The sequence below is a fragment of the Vanessa cardui genome, chromosome 12 (genome assembly GCF_905220365.1).
Source record: "Vanessa cardui chromosome 12, ilVanCard2.1, whole genome shotgun sequence".
Classification (NCBI taxonomy): Eukaryota; Metazoa; Arthropoda; class Insecta; order Lepidoptera; family Nymphalidae; genus Vanessa; species Vanessa cardui.
The window spans coordinates 1,248,745-1,267,988 of record NC_061134.1 but is presented as its reverse complement, the minus strand read 5'-3'; the positions used below and the strand labels follow the sequence as shown (position 1 = coordinate 1,267,988).

The 19,244-nt window shown below is 33.5% G+C and overlaps 2 protein-coding genes across 8 annotated transcripts in view; both read left to right on the top strand.

Annotated features, from left to right (window-relative positions):
• LOC124534106 (6-phosphofructo-2-kinase/fructose-2,6-bisphosphatase) overlaps positions 1-9,221 on the top strand; it is a 32,143-nt gene extending 22,922 nt beyond the window's left edge. For 2 of the 4 annotated variants that reach the window (XM_047109781.1, XM_047109785.1), the window contains exons 2-10: positions 209-334; positions 778-938; positions 1,547-1,681; positions 3,904-4,164; positions 4,606-4,824; positions 5,570-5,804; positions 6,353-6,480; positions 7,265-7,294; positions 8,249-9,221. In XM_047109781.1, coding sequence (XP_046965737.1) covers positions 209-334; positions 778-938; positions 1,547-1,681; positions 3,904-4,164; positions 4,606-4,824; positions 5,570-5,804; positions 6,353-6,480; positions 7,265-7,294; positions 8,249-8,338 — 1,385 coding nt within the window. In that variant the 3' untranslated portion in view covers positions 8,339-9,221. The remainder of the gene's footprint in view (positions 1-208; positions 335-777; positions 939-1,546; positions 1,682-3,903; positions 4,165-4,605; positions 4,825-5,569; positions 5,805-6,352; positions 6,481-7,264; positions 7,295-8,248) is intronic. The other 2 variants (XM_047109784.1, XM_047109782.1) reach the window with 2 other exon arrangements.
• A 2,792-nt stretch (positions 9,222-12,013) lies between these two features.
• LOC124533983 (nucleolar and coiled-body phosphoprotein 1-like) lies at positions 12,014-18,756 on the top strand. 4 transcript variants are annotated; one of them, XM_047109568.1, is made up of 7 exons: positions 12,014-12,291; positions 12,360-12,445; positions 14,597-14,770; positions 15,104-15,210; positions 15,283-15,423; positions 15,503-16,617; positions 16,690-18,756. In XM_047109568.1, exons 1-7 carry the CDS (start codon positions 12,249-12,251, stop codon positions 17,874-17,876), a joined length of 2,853 nt encoding a protein of 950 aa, XP_046965524.1. In that variant the 5' UTR covers positions 12,014-12,248; the 3' UTR covers positions 17,877-18,756. The 4 variants fall into 4 exon arrangements, with proteins under 4 accessions (XP_046965524.1, XP_046965526.1, XP_046965527.1 ...); XM_047109570.1 differs by lacking the exon at positions 15,104-15,210; XM_047109569.1 differs by lacking the exons at positions 12,014-12,291; positions 12,360-12,445 and adding an exon at positions 12,838-13,182.
• The last annotated feature ends 488 nt before the right edge of the window (positions 18,757-19,244 follow it).

Here is a 19,244-nt window from a genome sequence, read left to right as displayed (position 1 = left end):
TTTTAAATTAATACCTAATTATTTTAACAGAGATAAATTACATTTAGTAAGAAAACATAACTGTTCAAACCTGTACTTAATTAAATTCTAAGCTATATTTAAATAGGCTTCTTGTAATCAATAAAAATCCCCTAGCACATAATATAAACCATAACTTATGTAGCTATTGTTAAACTGATATTCAAGGAGGTATTATTTTACTTTCCAGGTGAACGAGCTAACTATGTCAACATTCCTCATGTTATTGCGATGGTCGGCCTGCCAGCTCGTGGCAAGACTTACATATCTAAGAAACTCTCACGTTACCTCAATTGGATAGGAATTAATACCAGGGGTAAGCTTTACAAGATTTTTTTAACATATCCAAATATTATTAAGTATTTTGTGCCAGTGACTTCACTTGCACGTAAGATGGGTATTACTTACACATTATGAAGGCATATCTGACAAACTTACTTTCTCTTTAGGTAAATTTAACAGAGCTCTATACAAAACTGTATAAGTATGCAACATATTACTAATATTAAAAGCTTTTTTGTCAACAAAATTGAATGAACTGCTCAAATGATCTCAATATGGAAACAATTTCTGTTCTAACAATGTTGTCTTAAATTTTCGCGATTATTACACATTGAAATAAAACTAGTTATAACGGATTTGAATCGCGTATATTAATTATTTTGGACATCCCGACGTTTCGATCACTTTACAGCGTTCGTGGTCACGGGTAGACGTGACGTGACGTGATAACTAGTTTTATTTAAATTTCTGTTCTAGTTTTCAATCTCGGCGAGTATAGACGCCACGCGACCACCGCCTACACTAGCCATGAGTTTTTCCGCGCCGACAACAAGGAGGCGATGGCGATACGGCAGCAGTGCGCGCTCGACGCGCTGCACGACGTCTGCGAGTGGCTCGTCAAGGGCGGAGAGGTGGCCGTAAGTATCACATTCACACACAGAAATAAACACAGATAAGAAAGATACGTAAACTTACATACGCACACATGCACACATTTATATATTATATGAAGACTAAGCTTACACCAAACAGTAAATGCCTCAATGTTAAATTTTGATTTTTAGTAGAAACTTAAAAGAAAAAAGTACCTCTAAACTTTTTTTTTATATTATAAATTGGTGGACGAGCCTTACCTGATGGTAAGTGGTCACCATCACCCATAGACAATGCAGCTGTAAAAAATATTAACTATTCCTTGCATCGTCAATGTATCATCAACCTTGGGAACTAAGATGTTACGTCCTTTGTGGCTGTAGTTACACTGGCTCACTCACCCTTCAAACCGAAACACAACAATACTGAGTACTGCTATTTGGTGGTAGAATAACTGATGAGTGGGTGGTACCTACCTAGATGGGCTTGCACAAAGCCCTAACCCCAAGTAAGACACTTATTGGCTTAAAAACTGTCACAAAGTAATTCTACAAACTCCTACCAAACCGCTATCTTTGATTTTACGTCCCTTGTCAATAAATTTCTTGCATTCTAATATGTATAGCAATCAAATATTCTTGTTATATTTCAGGTGTTTGATGCGACCAACTCGACGATGGAACGACGGCGTATGATCCGCGATATCGTCGTACACAAGATGGGCTTTAAGTTATTTTTAGTGGAATCCATCTGCGACGATCCAAGGATCATTGAACAAAATATTATGGTGAGAATAAAAAATGTTATATATCCTAAGAGTTCAAGCATATTTGCCTCAAGACCTATTAATATATATAAATTATCAAATTTAAAAGAGAAGACATTTATTTGAGACTAGATTTAGTGGACTATTTAAAACCAACGGATCCAGTACAATTTTTATGTCAATAACTCTACTAAGATTCTATTTAATGGGATGAATATAGAAATCCCTTATGTAACACTAATACCGAATTATGACAACTTATGGGTGGGATCTTATTGGATTTTTCTCATGTCATATTGATAAAAGATTCCCATAGAAAAAAAACAAACCCTATGAAAAACAATTGACAAAAAGTTTGTATATTTGTTTGTATTTATATTAAAAATGAATAGCTTTTGAACGATATTCGAAATAACACTTTTAATGAGTAACAAGTGAATGAGTACTGATTATTTTCAATTGATTCTACGATCATAATGGCCTTCACCAAACTCAAACATTTAAATAGTGTAAATTATGAATCAAAAGCTAAGAATTGTTGCATTGCCTTCAATTGGACTACCATGTCTATTATAGTTCTAATTGGGTCATAAATTAATTTTCTCCTCGAAAACTTTAAAGCTGCCAAGAAGACTTCAAGTGGATGATAGTGAAACGGTGATGTACTAATCTAGTTTAAACATTTCATTAGAGTTTTATGTCTAAAATGACGCAATAACTATTCATTAAATTTTATCTTCTGAAAAAAATATAAATCAAGCAAATCATTAACATTACATAGTGTAAAACGAAGTCCCTTCCTAGACCGCTGTCTGTCCCTATGTATGCATAGATCTTTAAAATAAAGCAACGGATTTTGATGCGGTTTTTTTTTAATAGATAGTGTGATTCGAAGTAAAGCAACAAGAAAAAATCTTTAGTATATTTAGTACCAGCATTGCACCCGTGCGAAACCAGCGCGGCTTGTAAGTTATAATTAATGGTCATTAATGTATAAATCAAATCAAATCAAAATAAACTTTATTCAAGTAGGCTTTTACAAGCACTTTTGAATCGTCATTTAACAATTAAGTGAAGCTACCACCGGTTCGGAAAGTAGATTCTACCTAGAAGAACCGGCAAGAAAGTCAGTAGTTACTCTTTTTTAACATTTAAAAAATACAAAGTCATGTTAATTAACTACAATTATTGAAATTGATATATCCTGCTTGGAAGTCAACAGGTATTAACTCCACGCTTTTTTATCATCTATAAAATCATGAATTTACTATATTTAATTTATTTATTATATTTAATTAAAACTAATGGCAGGGGGAGACGTACGCCTTTGATTTGCATATTCCATACGACTTGTTAATCGTTCTATTATGTATTACACTACAAACAGATCTTCATTTGTAACTAGATGAACCCTCGCGAAATTATAAAACTTTTATTTAATTACTACAAAAGTTCAATCCAAAAGATTTCAGGTTTTTTTCACGAATGTCACAAATTATTTACATTTTTTCAAATTATATCACGTCCATTTGAGTTCAAAATTGTTTATTTACTTTTATTTCTGCCATTGGAATCCACTGTTTACATATTCGATCAGTTTTAAAAAACTTTTTCTGCTATCAGTACAAATATATCAATCTTAAATAAAAGTTTCTGCTATCAGTACATTTTTTTTACATAATAGGAATTACAGATACCATAAGCACATTTAACATTAGGTTAAAGTTCACATCATTAAACTAATTAGTTAATTGTGGAGAAACACTGACATAAATAAGGAGCCACCCTTAAACTCTCTGTCAATATGGGACCATTGAATAACTATGTTCACTTAGTTTTAAAGAGAATTAAAAATGGTTACTAAAATCATAAAAGCAAAAGTGACAAATCTCTTAGGTACATTTACAAAACGTAACTAGCCGCTGGACAAATTTGATTTTTATGGAAAATTCTCTGTTTATGGTGTGTCAAAGCACTTTAAGCTTTTGCGAAAAATGTTATGCATTACATTCGGATTTGTATATAAATAAAAATACATTAAAACTTATGCTATATGAGTATTTTGAATGAAATTAACAATATAAAATACTTATATAAAAGAAATATTAACTACATATTTTCAAAATTATTTAGTAAATTCAAAGCAATACATTATAAAGAAAAAAATAACAATAATTACAAGAAAACTTTAGCTGTAGATAAATTGCAATATTGTATAATGTCATATTGTTTTTCTTTCACAGGAGGTAAAAGTGAGCAGCCCAGACTACACGAATATACAGGATACAGATAATGTTTTAGATGATTTCCTTCTAAGAATAGAACATTATAAGGAAAAGTATGAGCCGTTGGACGAAACCCTCGAGTCCGACTACAGCTTTATGAAGATATACGATACAGGGGAAAAAGTCGTTGTACATAAACACGAAGGACACATACAGAGTAGGATTGTATACTATCTCATGAATATACATATTGTACCTAGAACTATTTATTTGACTAGGGTGAGTAGATTTCTGCTGTCTGATATTATTTCACTCATAAAAATAGTTTGAATATGTTTAAAGTAGTATGTGCATACAACAACAACAACAACAACAACAGCCTGTTAATTCCCACTGCTGGGCTAAAGGCCTCCTCTCCCTTTGAGGAGAAGGTTTGGAACATATTCCACCACGCTGTTCCAATGCGGGTTGGTGGAATGCACATGTGGCAGAGTTTCTATGAAATTTATCACATGCAGGTTTCCTCACGATATTTTCCTTCACCGCTGAGCACGAGATGAATTATAAAGACAAATTAAGCACATGAAACAGCGGTGCTTGCCTGGATTTGAACCCGCAATCATCGGTTAAGATGCACGCGTTCTAACCACTGGGCCATCTCGACTCAATAAATAAAACAGTTTATTTTATTCATATTAATAATTACATTTGTCCCCGCAGCACGGCGAGAGCCTGCACAACCTGGTGGGGCGCATCGGCGGCGACAGCGAGCTGTCGGCGCGCGGCAAGCAGTACGCCAGCGCGCTGGCCGCCTACATCGAGCAGCAGAGCATCCCCGGCCTGCGCGTTTGGACGTCGTGGATGCGCCGCGCCATCCAGACCGTCAAGGACGTGCGCGCGCCGCAGGAGCGCTGGAAGGCGCTCAACGAGATCGACGCCGTGAGTGACTCCGCCGTCTGTGTGTGTGTATGTGTGTGAATGGTCGACGCCGTGAGTGTCTCCACTGTCTGTGTGTGTGTGTGTGTGTGTGTGTGTGTGTGTGTGTGTGTGTGTGTGTGTGTGTGTGTGTGCGTGTGTGGGAGAAATAGACGCCGCGAGTGTCTGTGTGTGAGAGATCGACGCCGAGAGTGTCTGTGTGTGAGAGATCGACGCCGTGAGTGTCTCCACCGTCTGTGTGTGTGTGTGTGTGTGAGAGAGAGATAGACGCCGCGAGTGTCTGTGTGAGAGAGAGATAGACGCCGCGAGTGTCTGTGTGAGAGAGATAGACGCCAAGAGTGTCTGTGTGTGAGTGATAGACGCCGCGAGTGTCTGTGTGTGAAAGATCGACGCCGTGATTGTCTCGACTGTCTCTGTGTGAGAGATCGACGCCGTGAGTGTTGTGTTGTGTGAGTGTGAAATCGACGCTGTGTATATCTCTGTGTATGAGAGAGATCAACGCTGTGATTATCTATGAGTCTGTGATTAACGCCATGAGTATATGTTGTGAATAAACGTGTTGCAAAAATGGGCCAAATGAATGAACGGGATTCAGAAATCAATAATATGCCGTGTAAAGATTAATAAATTAGTAATACTCATGGTATTATTGTTATGGTGGTATCTTAGAGTATGGCTGCATAACGCCCACAAACAAGTGATTATTATTTAACAATCACTTTTCTAACAAATATCCTTTTGTTTTCAGGGCATCTGTGAAGAGATGACCTACGCTGAGATCCAAAGTAAATACCCGTCCGATTTCAACGCGCGGGACGCGAATAAATTCGCGTACCGGTACCCTCGCGGGGAGAGCTACGAGGATCTGGTGGCGAGACTGGAACCCGTCATCATGGAGCTGGAGAGGCAAGGCAACGTGCTGGTGGTCTCCCACCAGGCTGTCATGCGCTGCCTGCTCGCTTACTTCCTTGACAAATCCGCCGGTATGCATACTGTACAGCTTCTCAACATGGCACAAGTGAAAAATAAATTAATGTTCATTAATGCCAGTACTCGGAATTGCTTTAAAATTTTATGACAGGTGCTTCTCGTACCTGAATTTTACCACGTAATACGTTTTCCATCCAAACATAGACTATGAGTCGAGATAGCCCAGTGGTTAGAACGCGTGCATCTTAACGGGGTTCAAAACCAGGCAAGCACCGCTGATTCATGTGCTTAATTTGTCTTTATAATTCATCTCGTACTCGGCGGTGAAGGAAAACATCGCGAGGAAACCTGCATGTGACAAATTTCATAGAAATTCTGCCACATGTGTATTCCACCAACCCGCATTGGAACAGCGTGGTGGAATATGTTCCAAACCTTTTCCTCTAAGGGAGAGGAGACCTTTAGCCCAGCAGTGGGAATTTACAGGCTGTTGTTGTTGTTGTATAGACTATTAAATATACTAAGCTGGAAATTGATATAATTATATAGATAGATCTGTCAATGTAAGCTTGGCTTGTTGCATTGTGTCCTGTGTGTGCAGAGGAGCTGCCATACCTGCATGTGCCGCTGCACACTGTGATCAAGCTGACGCCGGTCGCGTACGGCTGTCGCGAGGAACACATCAAGCTGTCCGTGGAAGCCGTGGACACGCACCGCCCCAAGCCTTCTGTGAGTATACCCCCCCCCCCCCCAAATACCAACTATAAATAATCCTCCCTCAATTAGAAACTTATAGCAACATATATATTTTTACAAAAAGATATACACTCTCAGTTACTATTAACGTTTCCAATCTCAATTATATTATTTATAGAAAAATGACTGCCAAGTTTGGGGAGGACAAGGGTTATGTAAATTGTCATGTAACATACCCGATCTTTGGGCAATGCGAGTTTATATCAATAAGAACTTTTTTTTTTTATTTTGTCCTTGTTTTCCAGTTCTGCCTTAATATTTTAAACAAATTGACTGTTTACTAGATAGTGAGCGTAGTCTATGAACTAATAAGGTTAATTTCTAAGAACAATATAATATTACTTTTGATATTAACATTAACATAAAAGCACTTGCTACTATTTAGCACAGATAATCTTTTGTTATTTATTAATTATTACTACCTAATGAAATAACTTTCTGCGCCTAAATTCCTCACTGGCTGTAAAACCTCTTTGTACATTAACCTCTGTGCTCTTTATTGTACCGAATAATATAAAACGAATTAAATCCTGAATAACTTACGACTATAAGAAACAGTGAAGTGAAGATATGCTTGTTTTAGAGTAAATTAAAAAAAATGCAACAAACTCGATTTCAAATTCTATATTTTTATTTATTTATCACGATCGCTAATATTACACACAAAAGTTTTTTTTTTTGTTTTTCAAATTATACAATTTTTTTTGTTGAAACATATTGAAAAATTTTAAATACCCCTTATTATTATTTCTGACAGGACGAAGGTGACGACTCATCTGGCTCAGACGTACGCAAATCATAATGTGACCTCTTGTTGTCATGTTGCTCACAGATACTACGAAATATTTAAATATCGAATAAATTGTTTTTTTTTTTTTTATCCTCAAAATTTGACTCAGGAACATTATAATTTTATATGTAAATGTATGATTTCATGAAAATTATTCATTAAGGAATGAATTAAAGGAAACTAAGAGCAACAATTGACATAAGTCTAATGCCAATGAATTCATTTTAATTTCCTGTGTTTAAAGGTGCTTCATAGTATATGCTAATATTAATAAATGGTAACATCATAATTTTTTTGTTATTAAATTAGCAACATGTCAACAAGTTTGGTCAAAAAATTCGATAGCATAGAAATATTATCATAGCATGAATTGTATTGTTTTTATATCAAACGAAGATTGGATTTTATTCGCTAACTCTGAGTTAAGTTGTTAAAATTTTTTTCAGGGTGATGGTTTATTTTTGGGAATTTTTTATTGGGTTGGGTATTTTATATTATGGTACGACGATATAAAAATTTGATGTATTTAATGATATGCTTTATACAAGTTTATTCAGGTTTTTATGCAAAGGCTTATACTTGAATTTACTTATCGTCTTTCTTTCTGTCTATCAATTCTCAATATGATAGACATTTATTAAACTTATTGAGAAAGTTATCGAAATACTGCTGAGGCCTCCTCTCAATTTAAAAACAAGATTTGCTCACTCCACACTTCTCCAATGAAGGATGGTGGGTGAAAAATTACTCCTTTAAACATTAAACATTCAATTATATTATATATTTGTGTGTGTGCAATTTAAGATTAGTTATTTTTGTTACACTAAAGACTGTTATTTAATGCACATATAGATCGTGTTTGTGTGTTTTTGTTTAACAGTTTTCAAATTTGTGTCGTTTTAATTATTTTATAATAATAACAATATATCATAGTTAATATTTTATTAACAGGTGATACCAGCCCCGCCTATTAAGCCGCCAGTTCCACCCATACTCAATGGGGACACCAATGGAGAAAACAAAGAAAATTATAATAATTAATACAAGCTACTCTAGCTCAACACCATAAACAATATAGAAGCTTATAGAAAAAAATAAAGTTTGACCAATTGTGAAATGCGTACAGATAATATAAAACTGTGGTAAAAGATAGCGTATGGTCTGTGAGTCGAATTTGAGACTGATAAGTGATTTTAGATTAATCTTTCATTTTATAACCGCATTATAAAATATAAAAAAAAATGAAATTAAATTTCATTATCATTTTGTCACTCGTATCTGAAAATGCGCGGGGTTACACAGTTCATGTCAAAAGGACAATACGTATTACTACTATGTACTAAAGATGAATTTAAAATAAAGTCCGGCCATTGAACGATGAAAATCGTCGTTTCTTTTATACAATTAACGTAATAAATTATGTCTAAATAAATAATTTTATTGTCTATGCTTCCTACATTGTTAAATTCATAAATAATTGATATATTTTTATTTATATATAATTTATTTAAATCATCAAATTCGGTATCAAATACCGCGAGTTTTTATGTTTATTTACCTACCAAAGATAACTGACTCTATATTGTGTTTTAGGTACTTTTGATATGTGATTATTTTTAATATTTACTTTCATAACTTCGAGACCAATAATGTAAAATAACGTGTCGTAGAACTGTCATTATAATTTGTGTACACTTTTGTAAATTTATATGTAAATATATAATTTAATTATGTATTTATGTTTTACGTGTAACTCTGCGCTTATATTTTTGTAATCTCCCTCGTTTCTACCTAATCACTAGTTCATATTATTATAAATTAATTATAAACTATTACATTATAGAGGATTTTTACAAAATGGCTATATGTAAATTTATAATTTTAAATGTTAATTTAATATTTAAATATAAGTATTTTAAGCGGGCGTATGACTTTTATTAAAACCTTTACTTATAGAAAAATAACTAGCAATTCTCAACTTCATTTCCTTTTCATTCGAAACTTTTTAATTAAATGTACTTAAACATATCTATTCTTTGAATTTAATAAATTTAATTAAAAAACTTAATGCATATCAATCTTCATAACTGCGTTTTTTCTATAATGTCAATCAGTTATGAGGTCACTGACCTGAAGTCCGTACTTGGAAGTATCGCCCACGAACCGTCGCCAAATTTCTAATCATCGTTCAATTTCAAAGTAAATCATTTACTGGAATTGGTTTAGTTAGTATTGTAGTTTCATTTGTGCTATCGGAATACAACTTAAACCTAAAATATAGTTCTTAAAAACTGTACATTAATTCAATTCAATGCAAATCGGACTGATTGGCAAAATTACGTAGACATTTTGACAGTATAAAATTTAAACACAAAATTTCAGTTGTGCTTGCCCGGGTTTGAAATACTATAAGAATCCTCGGTTTTGATACACATCTAACCACTGGACCATCACATAAACTGAAACGCCATTTAGGAAATGGTTTTCGTAGAAAGATTATAATTAGTATTTCACTAGTACATCATCCTTCTAACACGAACAGAAACTGCAAACAAAATTTTTTAATAAATATTCAATTTCTACATGGTAAGCTATGTACGGGTCCGTTTGGGTGCCACCCACTCATCAATTCGTTCCGCCGCCTAAAATCAATACTCTATATTTCTATATTCTGTTTTAAAAGTTAATTGAGTCCGAATAACAGAATAGCAATCACGAAGGGTAAACTTCTCAGATCACATCGAAGCGTCGATGGTCTTTAGGGCGACGAAATGCTAAGTATCTAATGCATCTTCTTCCAAGGTCATATTTTCAATAAATAATTTGATATGTACGAGTACAAACAATGCTAACATATTTGGGTAATATATGCACTAATTATATTTTATTACTTATAGTGATGAAATGAGTTCGATTTTAAGAAAATCAGTAAGTACTGCAGTATCATGATTTAGGTCATTTTTCGTCGTCAAGCGTTGTTTGTTATAACAGTTGTTTGTTATAACTTATATCATTAAATCATCAATCTTGCATGTGTTACATACCTGGAGTAAACACGTAAAGTGTCATTCGATATTTCAGCAAATGCATTTTGCGAATGGGCTGTACAAAATTATTCATTTATTTCGCATTAAAATATTTAAAGTCTAAAAGATAAACTGGGTTTTATCGTGTTTTATATAAAAACTTTAACAGTACAAATTAAATCGATGTAAATAGTTAAAAATACTTACATATGTTAGTAATTACTACGAATAAAGAAAACGTGGGCTAATAAATTTAAAATATTATCGATATTACGTCTCATTTTTCAAGGTTTGACGTGGATATTTCAATTCAACCATAGGATTTTTAAAAATATTTACTAAATAATCGATATAATTTATTGTATTCATATCACTGAACTGAAATAAAATAAAAGTTACTATGGTTCTATATCTACACAGAGTCAAATTATTTCCACGTCCCTTTTGTTTTGTTTGTTTTATAACGAAATTACTTTCGTTATCACAAGTATTCTATAAAGTTAAATGAAACTTTCATATAACTTCTTATAACAATAATTTTCATACAACTTACAATTTTGTATTAAATTTATGTTCTAATAATTTCTACTTATTATTTGTGTCTTATCTTGAATTGAAATATTATTTCCAATAACAGGAAACTCAATTTAGGTTTAGTCCCATTGGAAATACTTGTACATGGTAACCCTAAGCCTTTTAATAATCGGGGCACGTACGAAACTGTAACAATATAGGTAATGTTACTATGAAAAAGGTCAATACTACAGTAAAACCAGATCATATGCTAAGAAAGCATATGATCTGGTTTTTCGAAATTTGCGAGAAAATAAGGAAAGGCTTTATCTGTAAACTCTTTAAGTACATTATGATTAAGTATTTATAACAGTTCGTTTTAACTACGAGTGAAATATTTTTACTAAATTTTTGCTAAAAAATACTGCAAGATGTATTCTTTTAATTCCTGAAAAAATGTTTTATATGCTCAGAAAGATTACCCATTTTATACATTTGTACATTAAAAAGTGCTTTAACAAAAAACATTTTTATAGAACGTAAAAGTGACCTAAAAACAGGCACATAACAAAATAAACGTACCGAGTATTGCTCTAGCCATCTACGTATATACCTATGTATAAATCGCTGACGTCCGTTTCAATACACACGTATAAATCGTATAATGCGGACACAAGTAATCGATAAACTACGTATATAGATACTATGTATTGCCCGTCAATGCCTATGTAGTCCCGGTCATCACTTTGTATGTACTTTATGTTCGGGATTATAGAGAGAAATGGAGTAGTCGTTAGTTATTGACTAAATATATTAGAAAAACTAAGAGTTTCAGTAAAATAAAATCAAATATAGCCTAACATTTAATTGATTATGTTGACGACAGCTATAAGCTTGTAAAATATATTTAATAGATACAATTTAACAGAAAACAATAAAGACCAACTTAATTAGCAATAAATGTACACGATGTTTAATAGAAACATTTATGACTGGAACTTTTTCAAAAGAATATTATCAGAACAGTAATTTGAAATTCAATTCAATTGTAATAAGACAAACCAGACAAATAACTACACAGATTATTCAACGCCAAATATAAACACTATCGATTGCCACATCGATTATTTACCATAGATCATCGATAAACGTGTTTTTATTGTCTATCGGTCTCAGCTGTCAGTGACATTTCATCTTCCAAGGGTCAAAACGTAATATTATTTAATAAGGAATTATTGTAATGTAAATTTTCATTCTTGTCAGTGTATTATTTTAAGCCTACTTATGTAATCAATAATCTGAAATAATATTATAGTTACCCTATGTTTGCAATTTTATCTCAATTAAATGGAAATAGATAAAAGTATTATAGTTGCTATTAGTGCTTCTTTCTTAGTTCATAATATTATAACATGATGGTTTCGAATTTGCAACTACAGGAAAAGTATAATAAAAGTACGATACATTTCTAAAACTTATATGTTATTGTGTGATTAGATATTAACGTCAGCTTTACGTTTCAGTTAGAAAAAACTTCTGCTTTTATTTGGACATACAAGAACCTAGTTTATCTAGATCTATTTCGCGAAGGCTACAAGATATGGGTTTGGTAAGTAGATGCATAGTTTTGCCGCCAAAAGTTTTCTATCGTATAATATAATTAAAGTAGTTAATAACTAAACGTTTCAATGCAGTTTTGTGGTTATGTATAATATAAAGTAAACAAATTATATAGGCAGCTTCAACTCAAGTCAAAAACGTAACTGTTATTAATTTTTAAATTAGTTGGGTTATATATGTTCCGTTTTATGTATTATTCAGAGATTATACTCTGAGGCGTTAAGAATTTGTAGTTTATTTATTATTGTAATACAAAAAACAAACCTTCAAATTAATTAGTAATGATGTTTTTTATTAAAAAATAATTTCTGATTAATTTATAGAAGATTAAATAAAATTCATAAATACTTTTTTTAAATGAACAAAATGGAACGTTGTCCACGCGTTGACCAATACCAAGCTATCCCCCTTCCACACGATCCAAGCGCCACCGGTGAACAAAACACAAACTAAAGCAAAATATCTCCATCTTGTATGACAGATTTGTGTTTGTTGTTACTTTTCCGATTTTATTTAGTAAATGTGTATATATTAAATCTAAAAGTATCGTAATTGTTGTTCCCAATCTCAGTTAATACAGTGTACATTTAACAAAACAAACATACTCAGTGTAAATAGTGAATCGAGGAATTTCTAATAGTGACGAAGTGCCCGTCTCTGTGACTAGTATATAGTTACTTATTTTTGTGATAAGCGGCGCGCGGGGGCCTCGCGGACGGCTTTTGTGTAAGTATATACGCTGTATGATACCTACACGTGCAGACTGACACATCGATCGAGTCAGAATTGTTTAGAAAACAGTTAAAAACAGAGTTGTCGGAGGGCCCTGTTACGCGCGTAGCTAGCGTTCGATTTTAGGTCATCTTTTGTATGCTCGCGTTAGAGCCGCCGTCTCAGCGCAAAATGCATCGTGCCGAGGCCGCGCGCCGCGCTCGATCACGCTGCGTTGCACTACATCCATTTAAAAGCCGTTTGAAATGTAGTTTTCTTTAGCCTACGCGTGTGTATGCTTAATTTTTGACAGTTGATATGGCTTTTAAAACGCCAAGGCGATGTCATTCTTAAGATGTTGTTATTAAAGATGATATTGGTGTGAATTGAGTTGCAAGTGTTATTTTTTTGCGCGGGACGGTTGGCGCGATCCGACATAGGGCGCGAGCTCGTCCCGCCGGCGTCAATTTGCAGACTGTATTTCAAGGAAAACTCAAGTACTCGGTGACTTCAATTGTATCGTGTCGATGACACGCGTTCACGCACACACGATAATGTTTTACTAGTAATTGTAACATGAAACAATATGAAGCACCAAGCTGCTAACATCAGCATTTGCCATTGCAAAATGTTATATTTTAGGTCAATAATTGTATTAAATGCTGACTTTCACATTATGCATCTTTCTGCTTACATTTTTTTAAAATAATTAATGACATTTCCAATTAGAGTTGCCACATACAATTTTAATTATTATGCATTTTTAATTTCATTTAGTACTGGCAATGTTTTCCAAATATATTATGAGTTTATTCATAAACAAAATATTCTAATATTATTGTCTCTATAGTTAAGTAATAAAAAAATATCTTTGTTGTTAGGATAAATTATAGGACCTTAGAAAACTTTTTTCATTGATAAAAAGTAATAATAATAATAATTTTTAATTTGATTATTTAATTTTTTTGTAAGGCTTTTTTTATCATAATGAATGTCATTTCTTATATATTTTATATTTTTTGTTGTACTTGATAAATCATACAAAGTGTAATTCATGATGTATCAGAACTTTATTAGTCTAGGCTTAACAAAATAATTATTAATTTTGTCTTGCTTGTGACTCAAAGTCAAATAGAACCATAGAAATCTGTAGTAAGAAATTATGTTTATATATTTATGTATGATTATATATTGGAGTTCTATTTTACTAGACTGCATAGGTCATAATAAAGAAAGGAGTTACCATATGTAGATTTAAACACAGGATATATTAAATTATTCATATTAGTCAATTTTACATTCACTAATTATTAAAAAATATTATGTGTGAGTTCATCTTAGTCGCAGCATATAATGTATATTCATTATCAGTGACAAGCTTTAGTTTGCAAGAAAGTATTGAATTAATATTAAATAATTCACATTTTAGCGTGAGGAGGTCTTCCTAACATCACGAGTGACGCACGTAGTGGGAGCGCGTCCTGAAACAGTCGCGCGATGTGCGCGGCGTGAGGGCCGCGCGCGCGCCGATGCCATGCTCCAGCGGCTCCGCCAGCCGCCCCCGCCCCAACACCACAACTACGTACATCTTACCGTTCAGAAGGTAATAAGAAATTTAATTGTTCAGCATAATTTCTATTTTAAATTAATTCATGGGTTTTTAATTTCTAGAAGGTAAGTTGGGTGCATACATGGTAGCTACATTAAAGTATAACTTGAGCTTTTAAATAAACACTATTCTACAAAGATTGTTGTGCTTACTATTGCGTAATGGGTATTGTTAAACATAGTCATTATTTATTAAACTTGCATGCAATATATTATGGAGAGGAGCTTCAATATTCTTTGTACTTTATGTACGGTAGAATGAACTAACATCTAGTTTTTCCTTGCCATATGTTTATATATCCTTATTGCATATTTATTAATCTTTCAGGCTATAAGTCTATTGGATAAACTGTATGACACATTCTTCACGGCACCGCGTAAAGCGCATGTCAACCTCTTCAGTAAACATTTTATCAAGATTGAGTTTTTGGACAAGTATGGACTAATATTCTACAAATAGTAATTGAGGTTTTTTCAAACATTATAAACCATCAATTTTTATTTCAGATTATGCAGACCTGTTTACAAGGAGTTTGATGAATGGCCCCAAATATCTCTAGAGCCTGACCCACCAAAAGAGAAGAAGGACAAAAAGGACACTCCAGAAAACTTAGTTAACGCAATTCCATCTAATAATAACATACAAAAGTATGTTCGTAGACAATTTTTTTTTAAATTCAATATACACATTTAAAATCTTTGTAACTTATAAAAAAAATGTTTTCAGAATGACTAGAAAAAGCCGCCCTCGTATCAAAGAGAGAGAAGAAAAAGAACAAAAAGGTGGTTATTGTGAGATGTGTAATGCAGACTATGTCGATGCCGCCATTCACAGACGATCACCTCATCATTTAGCTTTCGTTAGAGATCACACGAATTTTCTGGCTCTCGACTCATTGATAACCTCAGGAACAGATGTTACCACTTTCTTAGATAAGACAATGCCAGTTAATGGAGAAAGACGATCTCTACGCAAGTTATGCAATGGTGATGTCGAGCCTAAGAGTAAAAGATCAAAAAGATCACAGTCACCAGACACTATTAATGGTAATGTCAGTCCAAGAAGGAATGGTGGTTTGGATGATGAGAAAAAGCATAATACGAGATGCAGTAAGAGAACAAGTGAATCGCAGCCATCAGAAGATCGTCAGTATTATAAAGTAGTTGGAGTGAGCACAAAACTCCGTTCAAGTGGTGGTTTCGCCGTCAAAAAGAAGGATTCGCCTCCTACTTGTAATGGAACAAAACCACTAGTAGTGAAGTTTCGGAAGGTGCGTCGTTCCGAATTGTCTGTACTAAGCGATGAAGCCGAACAATTTATGTTTCCGAAACGTGCTAGTTCTACTAGTTCTACCTCATCTGATGAAGAAGAAGATAAAGTGGAAGCAATAAAAACTCGGCGAAAAACCCCGCCAAAACCACCGCCTCCTATTGAGAGGCAGCGTTTAGCAAGACCTGTGGCATTAAAGGAGGAATCTTCAGAGGAAGATAGTTGGCCAGAGGACAAAAGAAGACGGAAACGGCGAGTTCCTCCAGTAACTAAACGAGGCAAAAGAGTTGCTGGTAGACCACCTGTAGTTGAATCTCAAAAAAAATCCCCAGAGCCAGTAGAGCCGGCAAAACCAGTGGAACAGCCTCAACCAGAACCTGAAATCAGTCCCTTGAGGGAAGAACCTTCAGAAAGATGCATGAAATGGGAGGATGGAAAACTAAAGTACACTCCTGCTGTGGAACAGTTGGAATTTGCTTTTGAATCAGTTCCCCATAGTGAGCCCTGGTTCGAAACATTTAAACGTCAAGATCAAGACAAACTAGTTGCAAGAAATGTGCCTCAGTATTTTGGTAATTATAATGACTAATTTATCATTAAATATATTATAAAAGTATTTTCTAACAGCATTTTTTTTGTTTCAGAATTGTATTCTAAGTCACCAAAGTTACCCTACGAAATTGGTCAGTTACCACCTCTAAAACCCAATTGCTGTCCTTTAAGTGACTTTGTTAAAAGAGAAGAAAAACCTGGACCATCGCGATCGTATGGTACCCGTGGAATGAAGAAGCAACGAATAAAGAAAAGAACAGCTGCACTTCTGGCATTAGAATGCCATCCTCGAAAGTCTCCAAGAGAACATGCATCTACATTAGCTATACTTGGCTCTGCAGGTTTATTGCAGACACGAAAGCATGCAGACGATACAAAGTCAACAGCATCGGAAGACACAGTTAGTGATACTCAGAGTAATATGAAAGTTGAACCTGTCTTATCCGAAACACAAGAAGCCTCAGAGCGACTTCAACAATTCCTGTCTGAAGTATTTGAAGAACCTACAGACTATGAAATATCTTATGATTTGGCAGGTGATGAAACAGCTGTCATAGCATCAAAAAATCTCCCTGATGTTTCAAGCCTTGTTTCAGAATGTGATGATTGTGACATTATAAGGAATGAGATAAAACAAGGTGCTACTGGCTGCATGCGTGGTAGAAGAGGCAAGTTCAAAAAGAAGAACCGAACTGGGTGGCCTAATAAAAAGAAACAAACCAAAAAAGACTCCCGAACAAGCAGTATGGAACTTGAACAGAAGGCAGATAGTAGTCTAGACAGGTCATCGGCGGAGCTTCCTGACGATGACACAACACAGGACACACTAAGTGAAGAAAATAATACTTTATCAGAATCAGATGAAAAAACTTTGACTAACGAAAAGTTAAAGACTAGATTTGAGCCACATAAAAGTGAAACCCCAAAGAAGGATATTAACAATATTACATTAGAACTAAAAGAAAAAGTCACTCCTATGGAAGTAAACCACAATGAGAAAATACAGAAAGAAGACAGATTACACTTAGATTTAAAGGTTGTATTACATGATAAAATTAACCATAAATCTCCCACAAAGGGAGACACTGAAAAGGACGAGAAAGGTGCAAATCGTTCATCTGCATCAGATGCTGAGGATAGAGATGAAAAAGCAAAGAAAAAGAAACGTGTTCTGCAGGGTTTGTTGTTGCAACCGATAGTGAGAGTAGCGCGAGTGGATCCGAACGCCGGCCGGAGACTGCGCTCGGCCGGTCGGGCTCGGACAAACCGATTCAGATAGCGCGCGGCTAAACTGACTCGAATCAGTGGATAAAGAGACTCAACTCGGTTTTCATTAAAATCCATGGACAAAGTGGCGTTTTAGATTAATGAACATTATAGATATGTTCACATTATTGCTTCCTAATATTTTGGAATATCTGTCAATGTGAATATCCTGAATAATTAAAAACAATTGACTGCTCTAGTTAATGTACCAACATTTTTATAAAATGTTGAAAGGTTAAATTTGTTATTTGAGATTATTTGCACAATTACATGTTATATATGTTGACAAATCACTCTTAGCAATAGATGTGAATAAAACTGCAATATTTTTAACCAATGTGTAAAACATGGGTACAGATATTGCATAGTAGTGTGACATACAAAACCTGCAGATAGTAATTAATTAACCTTTCCATATACAAATGATGTTGTCCATATAATTTATTTATCATTTCGAATAGTAGAAAAGTAGCTGACTGTTTTATAATTAGTTTATTTAATAACAATTTTTCAAAAGAAAATGAATTTAATAGTTTCATTAGAGGCTCTTTTTGAGTTAGATTGAAGTTTATTTTTTTTTGAGAAAATATACCTTATGTTGTTTGTTATTCAGAAACACATTTGTTATGAGTGTGTTCAGATTGACGCATGTGAGAATTTTTTTCTTTGAATAATTTTAGAATGTAAATATAAACTTGTAATATATTTTTTTTGTTAAATATTAGTATGAGTGTACAAGCAATGTGAATTTAAACATTGAGAGCTTAGTCTGTACATAAATTGATGTTTTTCGTATGCTTAAAGTATGTTTTCCTTTTTCATTGGATGAAAGTTGTTAAATGTCAAGTTTCGTCAAGTAAAGTTGTATAAAATAAAATATTAATTATACAATATCCGTTCTTTTCTTTGAAAATACATTATAATATACCAGTATATAGTTTTTAATTGATAGAAATCGCCAAAAAAAATAAAAGTTACAATTCCCTTTGATTTTGTCTCCTTCTATTTTAGTCAGTTATAAAAAAAAAAAATATTTAAGTTTATTGTAGGTATCATTTTAATACACACAGGGATTTAATATTAATTTTATTTAATGTCAAATAATTATTCAAGTTAATTTATGTCAGTGTCTCACAAGAGTAACTTCGTTCCAACAGGCATCTGAAGACACCACTCATTTTTTGTGTTTGCATTGTCTATCTATAGTTTTATATATGATATTCTTGTAACTCTTAGGTATTCACAGTTGAACAATTGAGGCTTTATAAAATAATGTCAATTATATAATAAAAGCTATCTTCATTATAAGATGGTAAAACTATTTATTTAAAATTAATCTTTTTATTTTTTACACTGGTAATTGATGTAGAAATAATGTGAG